This window comes from Physeter macrocephalus, chromosome 7 (genome assembly GCF_002837175.3).
Source record: "Physeter macrocephalus isolate SW-GA chromosome 7, ASM283717v5, whole genome shotgun sequence".
Classification (NCBI taxonomy): Eukaryota; Metazoa; Chordata; class Mammalia; order Artiodactyla; family Physeteridae; genus Physeter; species Physeter macrocephalus.
This window is the reverse complement of record NC_041220.1, coordinates 32,488,660-32,506,586: the sequence shown is the minus strand read 5'-3', so window position 1 is coordinate 32,506,586 and position 17,927 is coordinate 32,488,660. Positions and strand designations below refer to the sequence as shown.

Sequence of the window (17,927 nt, the reverse complement as noted above, 5' to 3'; positions counted from 1 at the left end):
AACCATGATTCAAAAAGAGTCATGTACCACAATGTTCACTGCAGCTCTATTTACAATAGCCAGGACATGAAGCAACCTAAGTGTCCATCGACAGATGAATGGATAAAGAAGTTGTGGCACATATATACAATGGAATATTACTCAGCCATAAAAAGAAACGAAATTGAGTTATTTGTAGTGAGGTGGCTGGACCTAGTGTCTGTCATACAGAGTGAAGTAAGTCAGAAAGAGAAAAACAAATATCGTATGCTAACACATATATGTGGAATCTAAAAAAAAAAAATGGTTCTGAAGAACCTAGGGGCAGGGCAGGAATAAAGACGCAGACATAGAGAATGGACTTGAGGACACAGGAAGGGGGAAAGGTAAGCTGGAACGAAGTGAGAGAGTGGCATGGACATATATACCAAAGGTAAAATAGATAGCTATTGGGAAGCAGCCGCATAGCACAGGGAGATCAGCTTGGTGCTTTGTGACCACCTAGAGGGGTGGGAGGGAGACGCAAGAGGGAGTAGATATGGAGATATATGTATATGTATAGCTGAGTTACTGTTATAAAGCAGAAACTAACACACCATTGTAAAGCAATTATACTCCAATAAAGATGTTTAAAAAAAAAACACATCAAATCATAAGGGAGGGCTTCCCTGGTGGCGCAGTGGTTGAGAGTCTGCCTGCCGATGTAGGGGACACAGGTTCGTGCCCCGGTCCGGAACGATCCCACATGCTGTGGAGCGGCTAGGCCCGTGAGCCATGGCCGCTGAGCCTGCGCGTCTGAAGCCTGTGCTCCGCAATGGGAGAGGCCACAATAGTGAGAGGCCCGCGTTCCGCAAAAAAAAAAAAAAAAAATCATAAGGGAGGCTTAGATACCAAGAATTTGTGTGGAGAGCTACTGTAATACTCAGCTGTATATTGATATGATATCCATATATATTTGAGAACAGGAAAAGAATGGAGATGATATAATACACTGTAAGAAAGAATTCAACCAATATTAATATCCTTATTTGCCTTGTATTTTAGCCATAAAAGTCTGTTCACATTAAATCTAAGTAAAAATTGGTTATAGAATAGTAAAATGGTGGAGTCAAACGCCAGCATTTTAGCTCCAGAAACAATGATGTCATCTACCGTGCTGCCTCCCTAAAGTGGTGATATCCAGAAAACTGCTGTTTCTACATGGATGGGCTACCTCATCCTTTGTTTTATTCATATTTTTAGTAGACCTGAATGTGTCATTGAATGTCTATAGTTTAGAAGAACCATAGAAGAGTATGTGGCAGCATTTGGGAATGGAGTAAGCAACATCTATGATGCTGTCTGTGCATTATGTTCAAAGGAGCATAGAATTTGAAAGCTGTCACAGAAATTTCAAGAGTTATTAAGAACAACCTGGTCATTTTACAGTTGACTGTGAATGCCCATAAGGGTGAAGTCACTTGAACTTGGTTGATCAATTGATTGGTTGTTTGGTTAATTAATGGCAAAGAAAGGATTCTGGTTTTGAAAAACTCTATGAGATTGCAAATTGTTTTTTAAATTCTTAATGAAGATTATTTTATTTGGTGCAGGCTTTCAACTAGTAAAAAATAGTTGTGTAATTTATAAGATGTGGGTACAGAGTGTCTGGATTTGGATGTAGTTCGACCATTACTAGTTGCATGATTTGGGGCAAGTTACATAAACTTTTGTGCCTCGGTTTTTTTATCTGTAAAATGGGGGTGATACCAATTTCATAGGGTTATGTGAGAATTAAATGAAATCGTGAATGGATAGCACTGGGAACAATGTCTGGCACTCAAAAATTGTTGTTCTTGTTACATTTAGTATATTCCTGAATGTTTATCATTTCGTTCTTCTAAATTAAGAATGACTTTTTTTTCCTCTTCCAGGACGGAGTTACAATGACTTAAATCAGTACCCAGTGTTTCCCTGGGTCATTACTAATTATGAATCAGAAGAACTGGATCTTACTTTGCCAAGTAACTTCAGAGATTTGTCCAAGGTAATTTCTTAGTAATCATCTGAAACACTATCTTGAATATAAAAATATTCAAGTGATTATCTTTATTTTCACATCACATTTAAAAAATATTTTTAATATTATTATAACTTGAATATATGTGTCTTTTAAATGTATTTTCATTATTCTCAAATTTAAAATAGAAAAATTTAATATGCATGGTAACCTTGATGACAATTAAAAATATTAAGTTATATTTTTTTCTTCATATACATTCAAGAAGATATTATTCCCAAATATCAACTTCTTCTAAGGGTGTCAGTACTTGATAAAAGATATGAAGAACATCATGGAAACTTCTCACCAGCACTCTTGTAAAAAGACAAGTAACCCCACACTGTTCTGTGTCCCCTAAGTGATTTTCCTCTACCTCTTGCCCTTCTCTGAGCCATTCCTCACTACAACAGAATGGATCCTCTTTAAATATAATTTTGAATTCCATAAATTCAGTGCTTAAACCTTTCTTGACTTATCATTGCATGCAGAATGAATCTTTCCCAACTCCACAGTTTGCTTTCTCTGCCTTGAACGTTCATCTCTCTGCTCTGTGAGTGGCTGACTGTCTCTGTCCTTTAGGAACAACACCTCCTCATAGAGACCATTACTGATTCCTTCCTTCCTCTCTTTCTTTCAGAGCACCTCAAATATCCTGCATTTTTATGTGTCTTTCTACCTACTTGTTTTGGTTCTTCTTGTGTGCTCTACTAAAGTTCATAAAGATAGAGTTCTCGTTTACCATTATTTCTCCCTTGCCTAGTATAGGACCTGCCATTCAATAAATGTGTTAAATGAATTAAATAATACAATATACATGACATTTCCCCCAAATTCTAAAAAATTAATTTTAACTGTGTTACACACACACACACACACACACACACACACACACACACTGGTTTTTCTATAAGTATATTCTCATATCATCAGGTATTCTTTAAGAATTTTCCTTTTCTGCCCTGAATTATCAACAAACAGAATACCCTGAATCCTTTTTCACTTGTAACGGAGAGTTTTCATTTTCAAAAGAAAGCCTTGTTTGCACATTACCTATCGGATATGGGATTAATGTGTAGAATATATAGAGAACTCCTAAAACTCAACAACAAAAACCGAACAACCTGATTCAAAAACGGGTGAAGAATTTGACTAGACAGTTCTCCAGAGAAGTTATACAAATGGCCAATGAGCAGATGAAAAGGTGTTCAACATTACTAATTGTTAGGAAAATGTATATCAAAACCAAATGAGATACCACTTCACAGCCAGTAGGATGGCTTTAATTAAAAAATAAATAAATAATCATAAAATAACAAGTATTGGTGAAGATGTGGAGAAATTAGAGCCCTTGCGCACTGCTGGTGGGACTGTAAAATGGTGAAGCTGACATGGAAAAAAGTATGGCAGTTCCTTCAAAATAAAAAATAGAATTACCCTAACATCCAGCTATTTTACTTTTGAATATATACCCAAGAGAAATAAAAGCAGAGACTCGAAGAGGTATTTGTATACCAATTTTCATATTTATAATAGTATTATTTACAGTAACCAAAAGATGGAAGCAATCCAAGTATCCACTGATGGATAAATGGATAAACAGAATGTGGTACATATATAGTGGAATATTGTTCAGCCTTAAAGAGGAAGGAACCTCTGACACATGCTACAATATGGATGAACCTTGAAGACATTGTGCTAAGTGAAATAAACCATTCACAAAAGGACAAACACTGTATGATTTCACTCATGTGAGGTATTTAGAGTAGTCGAATTCATAGAGACAGAAAGTAGAATGGTGGTTGCCAGGGCCTGGCGAGGGGAGGGAGAAATGGAGACTCACTTAATGGGTATAGAGTCTCAGTTTTGCAAGATGAAACAAGTTCTGGAGATGGAAGGTGGTGATGGTTGGCCAACAACCTGAATGTAATGCCACTGAACTTACACTTAAAAGTGGTTAAAATGGTAAGGTTCATGTTACGTATATTTTATAACAATTAAAAAACAAAAACAATAAAAAGGCCAGTAAGGGGAGAAAAAGAGGTAATTAGTAAACTAGACACAAAATAGAGGTTTGAAAAAGCGCCCGCATGTTTCTGCTTTTACTTTTCTTTGATCACCTTGAGAACAACATGCCCAGGTTAACTAGCTGGAGGGTCAGGACTGACACCTGGAGGATGGCTGAGCTGTGTGAGCTGAGGCCATCCTACAAGAGCCAGCCCTCAGCTGACCACGAACATATGAGCAAGCACAACCAAGAGCAGCCAACTGTGGCCCAGATCAGCAGAATTTCCCAGATGACCCATTGACTATGAGGAATAATAAATGGATAAATGTTTTTTGGGTTTTTTTTTTTTTAAAGGAGAGCCTTACTTACATTTAGGTATTGTATTTGTTCTAAGACCCTGTAGTATTTCACTGGAATCTGTAGAACTCTCTTGTCTAATAAATGAGGACTGTATTAGTTTGACTTGTGTAGTGAGCCATGCAGTAGGTCAATAGTAAAAACTAGACAGCTTTTTAATTCTCAGACTATTATATCCTACTATCCTTTATTTGAATTTTATGTAAGTGAAAGTAAAGATCTCATTTTTCATTAAATTGTTAAAATGTAAAATTTGCCTCACAATATAAATATATAACCTCTCTAGACATCTAGAAGAATTGCCTTTTTTTGTTTAAGCTGAGTCCTTCAGTTTGGACTCCTATTTAAGCACATAACTTATTAAGATATTTTGTGCTTTAGAGGACTTTTTGTAGGCTCTTTAAGATGCAGTGGGTAGTTAGATGGATTGTGGACAAGGTGCATGTTTATGTCTTGATGGAACAGTAGCAATGGTGCTAAGTGGGAGGCTATTTGGATTTTTCTGCTGAGGCTGTATTTCTCTCTTCTGCCATCACTGTGCCTGAACAAGAACTCCCATAACCCTATCACCTCATCTTACTACTTCCTTGACAAAAGCCTCTGTTCTCTGACCCTCATCTTTGTTCTCTATTCCACTAAAAATCTTACATGACCAGAAGAAAGCCTTCAAAACAATTTGTGTAAAATACGTCCTATGAATTTTTTCATTATGAGAATCCGATGAAATAGTATCAGCAAAATGCTGTTATTATTTGCCAGGTAAACAGAATCTTTTATTCAAATTGAATCTTATTTGTATGTTGCAGCTGTTTCTAAGGAACTTGCCAAATAGTTTTGCTAGGTGTGTAAAACACTGTTTTAACTCATGTCTTTATAACTTCTGTATGTGATAAATAAGGTTATTTTTATGCCCCACTAGGCAAGCAATAGAAATTTTGCTTTTTTTATTTTATTAGATTAAAAGTAAAAAGGGGCTCAAAAGCCAAAGCAAAAGAGTTATTTTCATTATTCTCTATCTATAAATGTCCATATCCACTATACAAACACATAAAAATATCACTTTTGTGATTTAGTGTGTTTAATTGTAGTAATATCCATTTTTATATTATAAGGGATTTTGTGAAAGAATTGTATTTTGTGCTGAGGAAGGAAAATTTATTTCAACACTAGCTGAACAGCACTTAATTGGCTAGCCAACAGTAGTGCAATTAGCAGAGCTGGGAAGAAGTAGGGAGCTAATACTCAACCACATAACCTACAGCATCTCCTTTCCTGTAAAGCAGCAGTAGTTCAAATGCTACAAAAGTCATTGAAGTTCATGAAAATGGAATTCTGCTGCTACTAATTGTTTTCATTAAATATTCATGGAAATAAGTGAGTTTGGAATTAACTGAATTATTTTAGGTGAAATAAGCATATCAGGTATTTGAAAATTGTAGTTTCCATGTATAACATTGTTTACCTTATAAAATGTATCTCATTCCTATTGGTATTAAAATCTGCCTAATGTTTACAGTATGATTCCATTTTGAAATATCTGTTTATATACGTATTTTCAGGAATGCATCACATACATAAAATGAGCTATATCTGTATGAAAAACGATTATAATAGAATTATATTGAAGTTTGTCCCATAGTATACATTTAGCAAACATTACTATTTGTTTAAATAAACTTGTGAAATCAAAGGAAACATTGTGTGCAAAACTTAATTTAAAATATAAACAGGTCTTACCCTCCTTCTTAAGTAGATAATATAGCCTGACTAGCTTTAAAATGCATTGAATTATTTATGCGTGTTTATGTCCATTTAATTTCCCCAAAGCTGGTTTTCAGAGGAGTTTTAGTAGCATTGATGCAAAGCTACAATTTTATTTGGTAATCTCTTCCATGTTGCACAGGGAATTCTCTTTCTGAAGCTGAATTAATGTAATCAACACCCTTTCTTCTGTATTATGTTTCTGATCATTCTCTTCAAAAAGAAAGTCTAAATGGGGCAGTGCAAAAAAAATGTCTAGTCTGAAAATCACAATGAAAATTTAATATTTCCTTGTATTGAGAAACTGCTCATTTAACATAATGGTTTAATTTATTCTTTTAAAGCTGAAAAAAAGTAGAGATCAGTTTTGAAGTTTATTTTTTTTTTCTCCACTTTCCCTGTTGTTTCATCACTAGTCTGAAATTCTGACTGATGAGAAGACAGATCTAACCATGCATAAACTTTGAAGTGACATTAATCCATATTTTACAAATGCACATGATTTTTATATTTTGACAGTCTTCTTGGAAGAGATGAGAACATTTTTTTGGTCTTTTCTTTATAAGAAGTTATAATTAGGACAGGAATATATTTACAAAATGTCATACCATGAAAACAAATTATGATGGCTGAGTGTTTCAGAACCAGGGCTTCCTTGGTGGATTAGTAAGATTTTTTTGTGCTATTGTGATTTATTTATTTATTTATTTCCTTAGTAGGAGATTGATTGCGTAAGCCAGTTTTCTAAGTGAGGAAAATCAAGATAATCAGGTACAATCATTTCTGTTCTAATTGATCAACATTGTTACTTTGGAATATTCAATGTATATACCTGGATACTTATTCCAAAAAACAAGTATGTTGTTAGATTGAAATGGAGCCATCCATTTCCAAGTGAAATCTTGCAAATGAAAACTCAGCTGTAAATTTCAGAAGGTAGGAACATCTCACTTTATTACTGTTAATTAATGTTTATTAAGGACTTAGTATATGCCAGGCTCTTATTTAAGAATATCACATGTGTTAATTCTTTTAACCCTCACAAAGGACTTCTAAGATTGGTAACGTTATTATTGTCTTGACAGGGGCAGAAATTGAGGCACCATGAAGTTAAGCAAGTTGTACAAAGTCACACAGCTAGTGGACAGAACCAGAATTTAAACACTATGCAGTTCACAACTAGCATTTTAAAAAAGGAATAGAATAGTATAGCATTACATTAAAAAAAGAAAGTAATGTGCATCATGTACGAATCTTCTGCTTAAGAGGGGTGTGTGTGTGTGTGTGTGTGTGTGTGTGTGTGTGTGTGTGTGTGTGTGCGCGCGCGTGCGTGCGTGCTGGGTTATGATTTGAAGTGACAGATTTCTTACTATGAGTTTTGGCCCAGAAACCTTGAGAAACGCTGCAACATGCTATACTGCTTTCTACGTTTGGCATCAATTGCTAAGTCTGTTTTGATGTTATTTCATCAAGTTGCTTTTCACCTCTCATGCTGAAATGCATGGTAAGAGACAACCAGCATTCCATTGCTTGCAAAAGGAAAGCTTTTCCCAATTGCCTGCTCCTGGTGTGTTTGTCCCAGGTTATGCCCCAAGCTTTTTTGACTAAGCCTGTTTTATGAAAAAGCTATGTTTGCTTAAATCTAGAGAATACCTGCTGTTACTACTCGAGCATTCATTTGTGTTTTTCATTTATTGATTGTTCATTGAGTAATAGTGTGTGCAAGGAACTCTTAGTTTCTGGAGATTAGATAAAATAAAATCTTCTAAGTTACTCTTTTACTAAAAAATAACTGAAGATTGGGGGGAAAAAGCAGGACTGGCCAAGGTATAATCAAGTATTTAATATTTATTAGAGCTCACATTCTTAAAGTGAAGGCAAATACTGAAAGAAAGAATTCAAGGTAGAGGGAAAGGAAAAATCATGCATTTTTCAACTGTAGAGTGCAAGCACAATGTGAGCTGTTATTTTGTTTAAGAGTCAAGAAAAGTAAACGTTAGGGGAAAATGACCCTACACCTGTATCTCCTAATTCGTACCTTGCAGTGTAGAAATTTGAGCAAAGTTTACTATCATCAGATCTTCAAACTGTATTTTAAATTTTGGTCCACGTCCCAGTTAATCATAGGTTTTTGTTTGTTTGTTGGTTGGTTTGTTTTAAACCTATCTTACAATGTTGTACCATCCATACTCTGTTAAACTAGCAGCTTTCATTGCTCTAGTCTGGATCAAAATGTTTCTAAAGCCTACATTCTGAGATAACTGAAGAGAACTGAATGACAAGGCTGTTTTGAATTTATTTACTGGTTGATGAGTTGCTATTGTTTGTCCTTGTATTTATTGTGTTTTTTTTTCTCTCTCTCTCTTTGTTTAAGCAAAAGTAGATGATTTCCACCACCACCCCCGCCCCGCCTCCTGTCTCCTTTTTATCTCCTACCATTTGGTTGTGTGTTTTTATATGTGAGATATTTCTCCTAACACACACATTTAATATACAGCATTCATCTTGACCTGAAATTGACTACCGACATTTAACTGTTGTTGATCAGACAGCACTTCTTTATCTCTTTAAGTTTTAAGTGCTGTTTCTGACGAATGCCAGTCCTTTTAGTAGGCTCTGTAACAGATATACTGGGAATCAATATACCATCTAGATGTCACAGAGGGAAAAGAACACTCTTTTGGGGGCGTGGGGGCAATATTGTTTGAAAATGATAGGCGTTATAACTTTTACTTTGTTTTTCTGTTTATTGGGCTTCAGTCAAAACCAAAGGAATGCAAACTTAAAAAAATAAAACAATGTTATTATGTTATAACAGTAAATAATGGATCTTAAAGTATTTAAATAAAACACAATTGCAGAGAAAGAAATTTTAAATTACCCCACATTTGGCTCTTTTTTATTGGCTGACAAAATATATTAAAAATATTTTAATCTTGGCATCAAATATACTGTTATATGCCACATGGATCTTAGGGATTTTGATATAAATTACATTCCCTGGCCTTGGGGAGTTTATAGTCCAGTCAGCAAAAGAATGATATTGGGAAAGGTTAGAATCTTTTTGTAGGATTGTGAGGGAAGCCCTAGTAGGTGCCTTTAACAAACATTTTGTATAAGCGCCCTCCCTTCTTTAATCCCTTCAACAACACTGTAAGGAATGTGTTATTATCTTTATTTTACACATAATGAAACTAAGATTTAGTGAAGTTAAGAAACTCTCTAAGGTCATACATTTTCCAAGTGTTAAGGCTACGATTTGATCTCAGATCTGTCCCTATCACTGAACTGGTAGACTTTAGATATAACCAGAAAGAATAGTTTACATTGAATACTTGCATTTATACTTCTTTCCAATATGCAACTACTTTTACCTTTATCTTGGCAAAAGACTAGAGGTTGACTTTTTGGAGAAATTGTACTGGAGAAGTTTCTGATTTGAGAACAACAAAAACAGCAGAGGGAGAGCTGAAGGGTAAGGAATGGAAAACAGGAGGATTAACAGAAAGCTTTAAGAACTGAATGGTGAAGGCCCCCAGACCCCTTTTGCTGTCATGCTATCGGAACTCCGACAGCCAGGCTTGTACCAGCCGCACCCTGTAGGACAGAAAATTGTGTTACTCCTTGGATATACTGACTGGCTCAAAAGAAAAGACCTGAAAAGTACTGACATTTAGGGATCCTACTTGGAGCCCACCTGATTTCAGTGAACTTCAGTCAGCTCTTTCGCACCTCATTCTTAAAAATGAAGGTAGCAGACATTTAAAGACAGCCTTCAGTGTGAAGGACAACAGAGACTAAATGGAATAGAAAAATAAAAGAAACCAGAAGAAACAAAGACAATTTAAGAAGCAGAAGAAGCCTTAAAAGCAAAACAAGAATAAATACCCTCACAGAGAAAAACTATTGCATTAATAGGAAAAGAAAATGATTTTATAGAAAGTACAGTGTAAGTGCAGATGTTTTCTAAAAGGAACATCCAAAATGAAAGGGGAAATAGCCTGGAAAGTTAAAATTCAAGAACCAGAGTAGGAAATTTTTGTATTTAGATAGACTTGTGTCAGCCTGCCTCCATTTATTAGAAGGGACCTTTAGCAAAGTACTTAATTGGGGGGGTCCTATATAGCAAACTGCTTTTTATGTAGTATTTGTATAATACTGAAGAAAATTTTTCATGGGTACACTGACCTTTTAACACTTTAAATTATTACATGTTCAATGTGATATATTTTGTTTAAAATATGGCTATGCAACGTTTTCCCCACAATTTAAAATTAAGTTTAGCAAAATGTGAACATACACACACACACGGGGCAATATATTGTGGTGTGTTTAGAGGATTTGCTGAAGTTTTGTTTTTAAATTAGGAAAACAATCTATTGGTTTTGTATGACTATTTTTTTTAATTTGTATTTTTAAAGTATTAGCACTCTGTATAGCAGATTTGGTTTTTTACTAGAAGTTACCTTCTAGTGGAAGTTTTTATATGACTCTAACAGAGGTTAAGCCTACACTTAGTTTAAGCAGCCTTCAATGACATTGTTTTTTTTAACATTAGTCAGAAAATGATAAAGTGAAGTAACTGAAATGGATTGTGGTTAATATTACTGTCAGGGAGATGAATAATCTTGACATGTACCAGCAACACACTGCCAGTCCATTAATCCTTCTCAAAGTTAAGTATTTATTCTCAAATCATCCTAAGTTACTGTGGTGTGGAGTGATCATTTATTATTATTTATAAATGAATTGTTTTATTTACATAGCATTACCAGTTTTATCCCATAGTACTTCCTGTTTTCTTAGTTTAGTGCTGGGTGTACTAACTTGGGTAGATCCTGAGTAAGGAACACGTACTTAACCATAAATTCACATAAAAATTGTCTTTGAAACACCTAGCAAATAAATTTTTTAAGTTGAATAAGCTCTGGTATTATACTTCTGATTTCAGGCTGGAGTATTTTTTTCTAAGAGAGTAAATATAGTAGGAAGACATTTTAAAAACCTGTATACATTTGGAGCTTTCTTTATATCTTTGTGTCAACTTCTCATTCTTAAATTTCCCTGTCTTTATTCTCCAAGTCCATTGATTAGAATAAGCACATTTATTCAACATAAACAGAGGTTTATAGTACCCTGTTTATATTGAATAAATGTTTTTATTCAAATAATTGATTATTAAACATTTTCTGAGTACCTTTTGTAGACATTGTTCTGAGAACTGTGAGAAACAAAGGTGAATGAAATAGACCTTACTTTTAAAGAGTTTTACAACTTTTAAAGAGTTTTACAACCAAATGAATGTTATGTAGGAACCATTTATACAAGAATAGTTTTATTTCTGTGAGACTGACACATTTCTATGTGACTGTGAAACATTTTATTTCTGTGTGACTTAACTTTAGACTGTCCCACTTTCAGAAAAGGAGTTTTTAAAAAAACTGTGAGTTCACGATTTATAATGTCAACCAGCAAATGATTTGAAAATCTGAGTGATTAGATTTTCTGAAATACAGACAAGGTGATTAGAAGACATTCATAGCATTCAGAATTGTTGTATCATTTACAACTCCACTGTTTAATGCCCTTTATAAACTTGAGGTATCATCCTCTTTAGGCCATCTTTCCAGGATTCTGTTCTAGGACCTGATTTGTTTGACAGTTTCACCAATATTACAAATTGATCAAACAGCTTGCATTACAGTAATTAAAATACAAAGTTTTAAATCATTTTTCAGAATGAAATACTCATGTAAAATATTTAGTGAATTACAAAGAAACAATGTGACATCTTACATTGAGGCTTAGAAATATACAGTATTAAAAAAACAGTAAGAAGAGAGGATGAAGGTAAGTCAGTTTGAAATATAAATGTCAGTAGTCTTATTGGTGGGAAGGAAGATAAAGATGTAGCAGTTGTTTTCAACCTATAGCCTTAGGTCACTTGAAGGGGGGACTGTGGGTTTACTGCAAGAGGCCTGTGAATTCACATCTACGTGTATATATTTGGAGCCTGTCTTACTGGAAAAATTTAAAGCTGCTGATGTAGATTATTTAGTTGACTACATGCTTATTATTACCTAACAGTGATTTGACTTTACTAAAAGCAAATTGTGTCAAACATAATTATTATTACCCTCTTCTACTGTTGCTGCTGATGCTACTTATTTTTACCTATAATCTATCATAGTTGCAAGATAACAGTTGAAGTTCATTTGTTTTACAAATGCAAGTCCAGTTCTTCCAACACCATTTGTTGAAAAGACTTTTTTTCACATGAATTGTCTGGGAACCTTTGTTGGAACTAAATTGACTATATATTGTGTAGGTCTATTTCTAGACTCTATTCTGTTCAATCAGTTAGCGTATCCTTATATGGATACCACACTGTCTTTTTTACTATAGCTTTATAGTTAGTCATAAAATCAGGTCATGTGAATCCAACTATGTCTTCTTTTTCAAAATTGTTTTGGCTATGCTAGGTTTTCTGTTTTTCCCATATAAATATAGGAATCAGCTTGTCAATTCTGCTGAAATTTTGATTGGTATTGTACTTAATCAGTAGGCCATCTTTACTAAAAATGATATATTAGCAATATTGAATCTTCCATTCCATAAATATGGTTTATCTTCCATTCGTTTAGGTTTTCTTTAATTTCTCTCTAATGTTTTGTGGCTTTTAGTAAACAATTCTTGTACATATCCTGTTAATTTATCCTTAAAATTTTCATGTTTTTTATTGTTACAAAATTTTCAATTCCAGTTGTTCATTGCTAGTATATGGGAACACAATTTAATTTTTTATATTGACCTTGTATTTTACAACCTTCCTAGACTCAATTATTCATGCTAGCAGCCTTTTTGTAGACTTTAGGACTTCCTACATCTCCCAGTGCATACTTACTGCATTATATAATGTTAACTAGAAGTGCTGAGAGTGCCTTGTCTTTGATCTTAGGGGAAAAGCCTTTACTTTCATCATTAAGTACGATAGTAGCTATAGGTTTCATATGTTTCTATTGTTTTTTCTGTTTTCAGTTTCAGTGACCTTTGCTTCCCTTATTATTTTTCTTTCTACTTGATTTGGATTTAATTTCTCCTCTTTTTTAGTGTCTTAAGGTGGAAGCTTTAAACTATTGATTTCAGATCTCTTTTTCTTTCTAATATAAGCATTTAATGATACAGATTTTTCTCAAAGCACGGATTTTGTAAGGTCCAACAAGTTTTTCTATATTGTGTTTTCATTTTTATTCTTTTCAAAATATTTTCTAATTTTCCCTGTGACTTTCTCATTGACCCATAAATTATTTAGAAGAGTATTGTTTCCTTTCCACAGATTTGAGGATTTGTCAGATGTCTTTCTCTTGTTGATTTCTAGTTTAATTCCATTATGATTGGAGAACATACTTTGTATGACTTTGGTTCTTTTAGATTAGTTGAAATTTGTTTTATGGCTCCAAACATGGTGTACATTGGTTAATGCTCCATGTGTACCTGAAAACAATACATACTCATCTGTTATTATATAAAGTGCTCTATACATGTCAACTAGGTTAAATTGGTTGAGAGTTGTTAATATCTTCTATATCCTTACTAATTTTATATCTACTTGTTCTATTGATTACTGAGGGAGGAGTGTTGACTTCTCCAACTGTAATTTAGATTTGTCTGTATCTTTTTTCATTTCTCTCAGTTTTTGTTTTATTTTTTATTTTTAGCATTTGTTTCTGGGTACCCGTTATGAGTTGAATTATGTCTCCCCAAAAGATATGTTGAAATCCTTACTCCTGGCACCTGTGGACGTGACCTTATTTGTAATAGGGTCGTGGCAAATGTAATGAAGTTAAGATGAGGTCATTAGGATGGGCCTGATTCCAACATGACTGGTGTTTTCATAAGAAGAAGATGAAAACACCATGTTAAAACAGACATCAAAGGAAAGAACACCATGTAGTGATGGAAACAGAAGTTGGAGTTATGTTGCCAGAAGTCAAGGAATACCTGGGGCTACAAGAAGCTGGAAGAGGCAAGGAAGAATCCTCCCCTAGAGGCTTGCAAGAGAGCATGGCTCTGCTAACACCTTATTTTGGACTTCTAACTTCCAGAACTGGGAGAAAATAAATTTGTATTGTTTTAGGCCACACAGTTTGTGGTAGTTTGTCATAGGAGCTCTAGGAAACTAATACAGTGTGCACATTTCAGATTGTTACGTTTTCCTTATAAATGAATCCCATTATCTTTATGTAAGGTCTCCTTTCATACCTGGTAATAGTCTATTTTCTGAAGTCTACCTTTTCTGATGTTGATGTAGATATGACAGTGTTATTTTGATTATTACTTGTAGTATCTTTTTCTATCATTTTTTTAAACCTGTCTGTGGCTTTATTTTTTTAATTTCTTTTCTGTGGACAATATATAATGGAGTCTTGCTTTTATACCCATTCTGATAAGCTCTGCATTTTAATTGGGTTGTTGAGACCATTTACATTTAATGTAATTTTTGATATAGTCCGTTTAAATGTACTTTCTTGCCATCTGTTTTTTATTCCTTATATCAGTTCTTTGTACCTTGTCTCCCTTTATCTGTTTTCTTTTAGATTACGTATTTTTATTATTCTATTTTATCTTCACTGTGTCTTGTTATTTATACCTCTTTTTAAAAAGTTTAGTGGTTTCTTTATGGTTTGAAATATATGTCTTCAACTTATGACAGCCTTTCTTCAAATAATAATATACCATTTCATGTATAGTCTTCAAACCTTAAAACAGTATACTCCTGTTTTCCCTATTCCATCTTTTTGGAGTGAGAGCCCATTAGGAACTGTGTTTTGTTTTGTTTTATTCTTTCTTTATCTGCTGTACAGGCATATCTTGTTTTGTTGTGCTTTACTTTATTGTGCTTTGCAGTTACTGAGTTTTTTACAAATTGAAGGTTTGTGGCAAACCTGCCTTGAACAAGTCTATAAGTGCCATTTTTTCAACAGTGTTTGCTTATTTTGGGTCTGTGTCATATTTTGGTAATTTTTGCAATATTTCAAACCCTCCATCATTAAAAAGATGATGACTACTGAAGACTCAGAAGGTGGTTAGAATTTTTTAGCAATAATGTATTTTAAAATTAGGACATGTACATTGTGTTTTTAGACATAATGCTATTGCACACTTAATAGACTACAGTATAGTGTAAACATAACTTTTGTATGCACTGGGAAACCAAAAAATTCACGTGACTTGCTGTATTGCTGTATTTATTTCATTGCAGTGGTCTGGAACCAAACCTGCAGTATCGCCGAGGTATGCCTGTATAGTCTTGTGGGTCTTGAGAATGCAAGCCTCGTTGGCTTTCAGAGCTAGGTGTTTTGAGGGCCTGTCTCACAAGTGGAAGTCTTAAATGTTGAGGTGCTAGGTGTTTGGTCCCAAACTCACTCCTCAGGGAGAATCCATGAGCTGTGAATTCCCTCCCAGTGGTGCGTCAGCTGGTGTGTCACTGTCAGGGGTGGGGTTTATGAGATTGTGTCATACCCTTTCCTACCTGTTATGATGTGGGTTTTTCTTTTTTGCCCAAGGTGTAAGAGTTGCTCAGCTAGGTTTTAGATTTCTTTCAGAGGGAATTGTTCCATGTGTAGCTGAATTTTCAGTTTCTCTGTGGGAAGAAGTGAGTTCAGGAGCCTCCTTTGTCACTTCTTTGGAACAGAACTCCTGATTTTAATGGTCCTAAGTGTTTCTTTAATTGGATAGGTGAATCAGGCAGCTAATGAATAGGTTTTGTTATAATAGCATTGAGCCTCTTGGGTGTTTGCCATTTTCATAATTACTTAAAACATCTTTTTTTTAGTTGACCTTGGATTGTTAAGATTGTTTTTTCGGTTCCTCCAGGCATTTAGCTCAACAATGACATTGGATTATCAGATTATTTTAATTGATTTATGTGCCTTTCTTAAACAGATAAATACCTAGAGTGAAAATCACTTAATATGAACATAGCTAAATAACATAGAACTGTGAAGGCATTGCTACTAAATCTACCAATGTGAGCCTCTGAAATGATTTAGATTCTACATCGGTACAATAAGTAAAATGGAATACTATCTTTTTCCCAAGATGTGTTTGTTAAATTGAAATAGTATAGGGGGTATATGTTTACTGCCACTTGGAAGAACGTGTGTTTTCAAAGGATTAAAATCTGCTCTGGTACTTGAAAACGAAAGTGCTTATTTGTTAACTCTAAAAGCCATAGTAGTGTGCCAATGAAAGTATTTTCTCGACAATACTAAATAAAATGTAGAGTGTGTGAAGATAAGTGCCAAAGCATCTCAGCTGCATATAGCACATGGTGAAATATCCTAGAAGCCAAGGTTGAGTAAGTGTTGATGAGTCTGTTTATTTGTCATTTAGATAAAAGAGCTGCTACAACTTGACACAAAATAGTTCCTGCACCCCCTAACAGTGGCAACATTACTTAAATGACAGGGGCTATTCTTTTATTTTCTTCTCTTTGGGGGTGGGGGAGGAAGGCAGGGGTAGAGAGGCACAAAATAAAATTCATTGGCTTCTTTAAAAAGTTTCAACAACACACGGATTAAAGGCTTTCATTTGGATTCATAGATGTGGATATACAAATATAAAAGTTAAGAGGCAAGTAAAGCAATAAACTTTGGTGACAATATTTATGTTTTGTGTTCACTTTTTTTTTAACATCTTTATTGGAATATAATTGCTTTATAATGGTGTGTTCGCTTCTGCTGTATAACAAAGTGAATCAGCTATACATATACATACATCCCCATATCTCCTCCCTCTTGAGTCTCCCTCCCACCCTCCCTATCCCACCCCTTTAGGCGGACACAAAGCACCCAGCTGATCTCCCTGTGCTATGTGGCTGCTTCCCACTAGCTATCTGTTTTACCATTGGTAGTGTATATATGTCAATGCTACTCTCTCACTTCGTCCCAGCTTACCCTTCCTGCTCCCTGTGTCCTCAAGTCCATTCTCTATGTATGCGTCTTTATTCATGCCTAATCCTAGGTTCTTCAGAAGCTTTTTTTTTTTTTAAAGATTCCATATATATGTGTTAGCATATGGTATTTTTTTTTCTCTTTCTGACTTACTTCACTCCATGTAAGTGTCTCTGGGTCCATCCACCATGCTACAAATAACTCAATTTCATTTCGTTTTATGGCTGAGTGGCTGTATCAATTTACATTCCCACCAACAGTGCAAAAGGGTTCCCTTTTCTCCACACCCTCTCCAGCATTTGTTGTTTGTAGATTTTTTGATGATGGCCATTCTGACCGGTGTGAGGTGATACCTCATAGTTTTGATTTGCATTTCTCTAATGATTAGTGATGTTGAGCGTCCTTTCATGCATTTGTTGGCAATCAGTATATCTTCTTTGGAGAAATGTCTATTTAGGTTTTCTGCACGTTTTTGGATTTGGTTGTTTGTTTTTTTAATATCATTTCTCTAGGAGGTGAGTCGAAAAGCATCTGGCTGTGATTTATGTCATGGAGTGTTCTGCCTAGGTTTTCCTCTAAGAGTTTTACAGTGTCTGGCCTTACATTTAGATCTTTAATCCATCTTGAGTTTATTTTTGTGTATGGTGTTAGGGAGTGTTGTAATTTCATTCTTTTACATGTAGCTGTCCAGTTTTCCCAGCACCACTTATTGAAGAGGCTGTCTTTTCTCCATTGTGTATTCTTGCATCCTTTATCAAAGATAAGGTGACCATATGTGCGTGGATTTATCTCTGGGCTTTCTATCCTGTTCCATTGATCTGTATTTCTG

General features: G+C 34.6%; 1 protein-coding gene across 8 annotated transcripts in view; it reads left to right on the top strand.

The window, feature by feature from the left end:
- LRBA (LPS responsive beige-like anchor protein) overlaps positions 1–17,927 on the top strand; it is an 813,910-nt gene that overhangs the window by 605,743 nt on the left and 190,240 nt on the right. For all 8 annotated transcript variants that reach the window (XM_055085920.1, XM_028491755.2, XM_055085924.1 and 5 more), the window contains exon 44: positions 1,893–2,005. In XM_055085920.1, the coding sequence (XP_054941895.1) occupies positions 1,893–2,005 (113 nt within the window). The remainder of the gene's footprint in view (positions 1–1,892; positions 2,006–17,927) is intronic.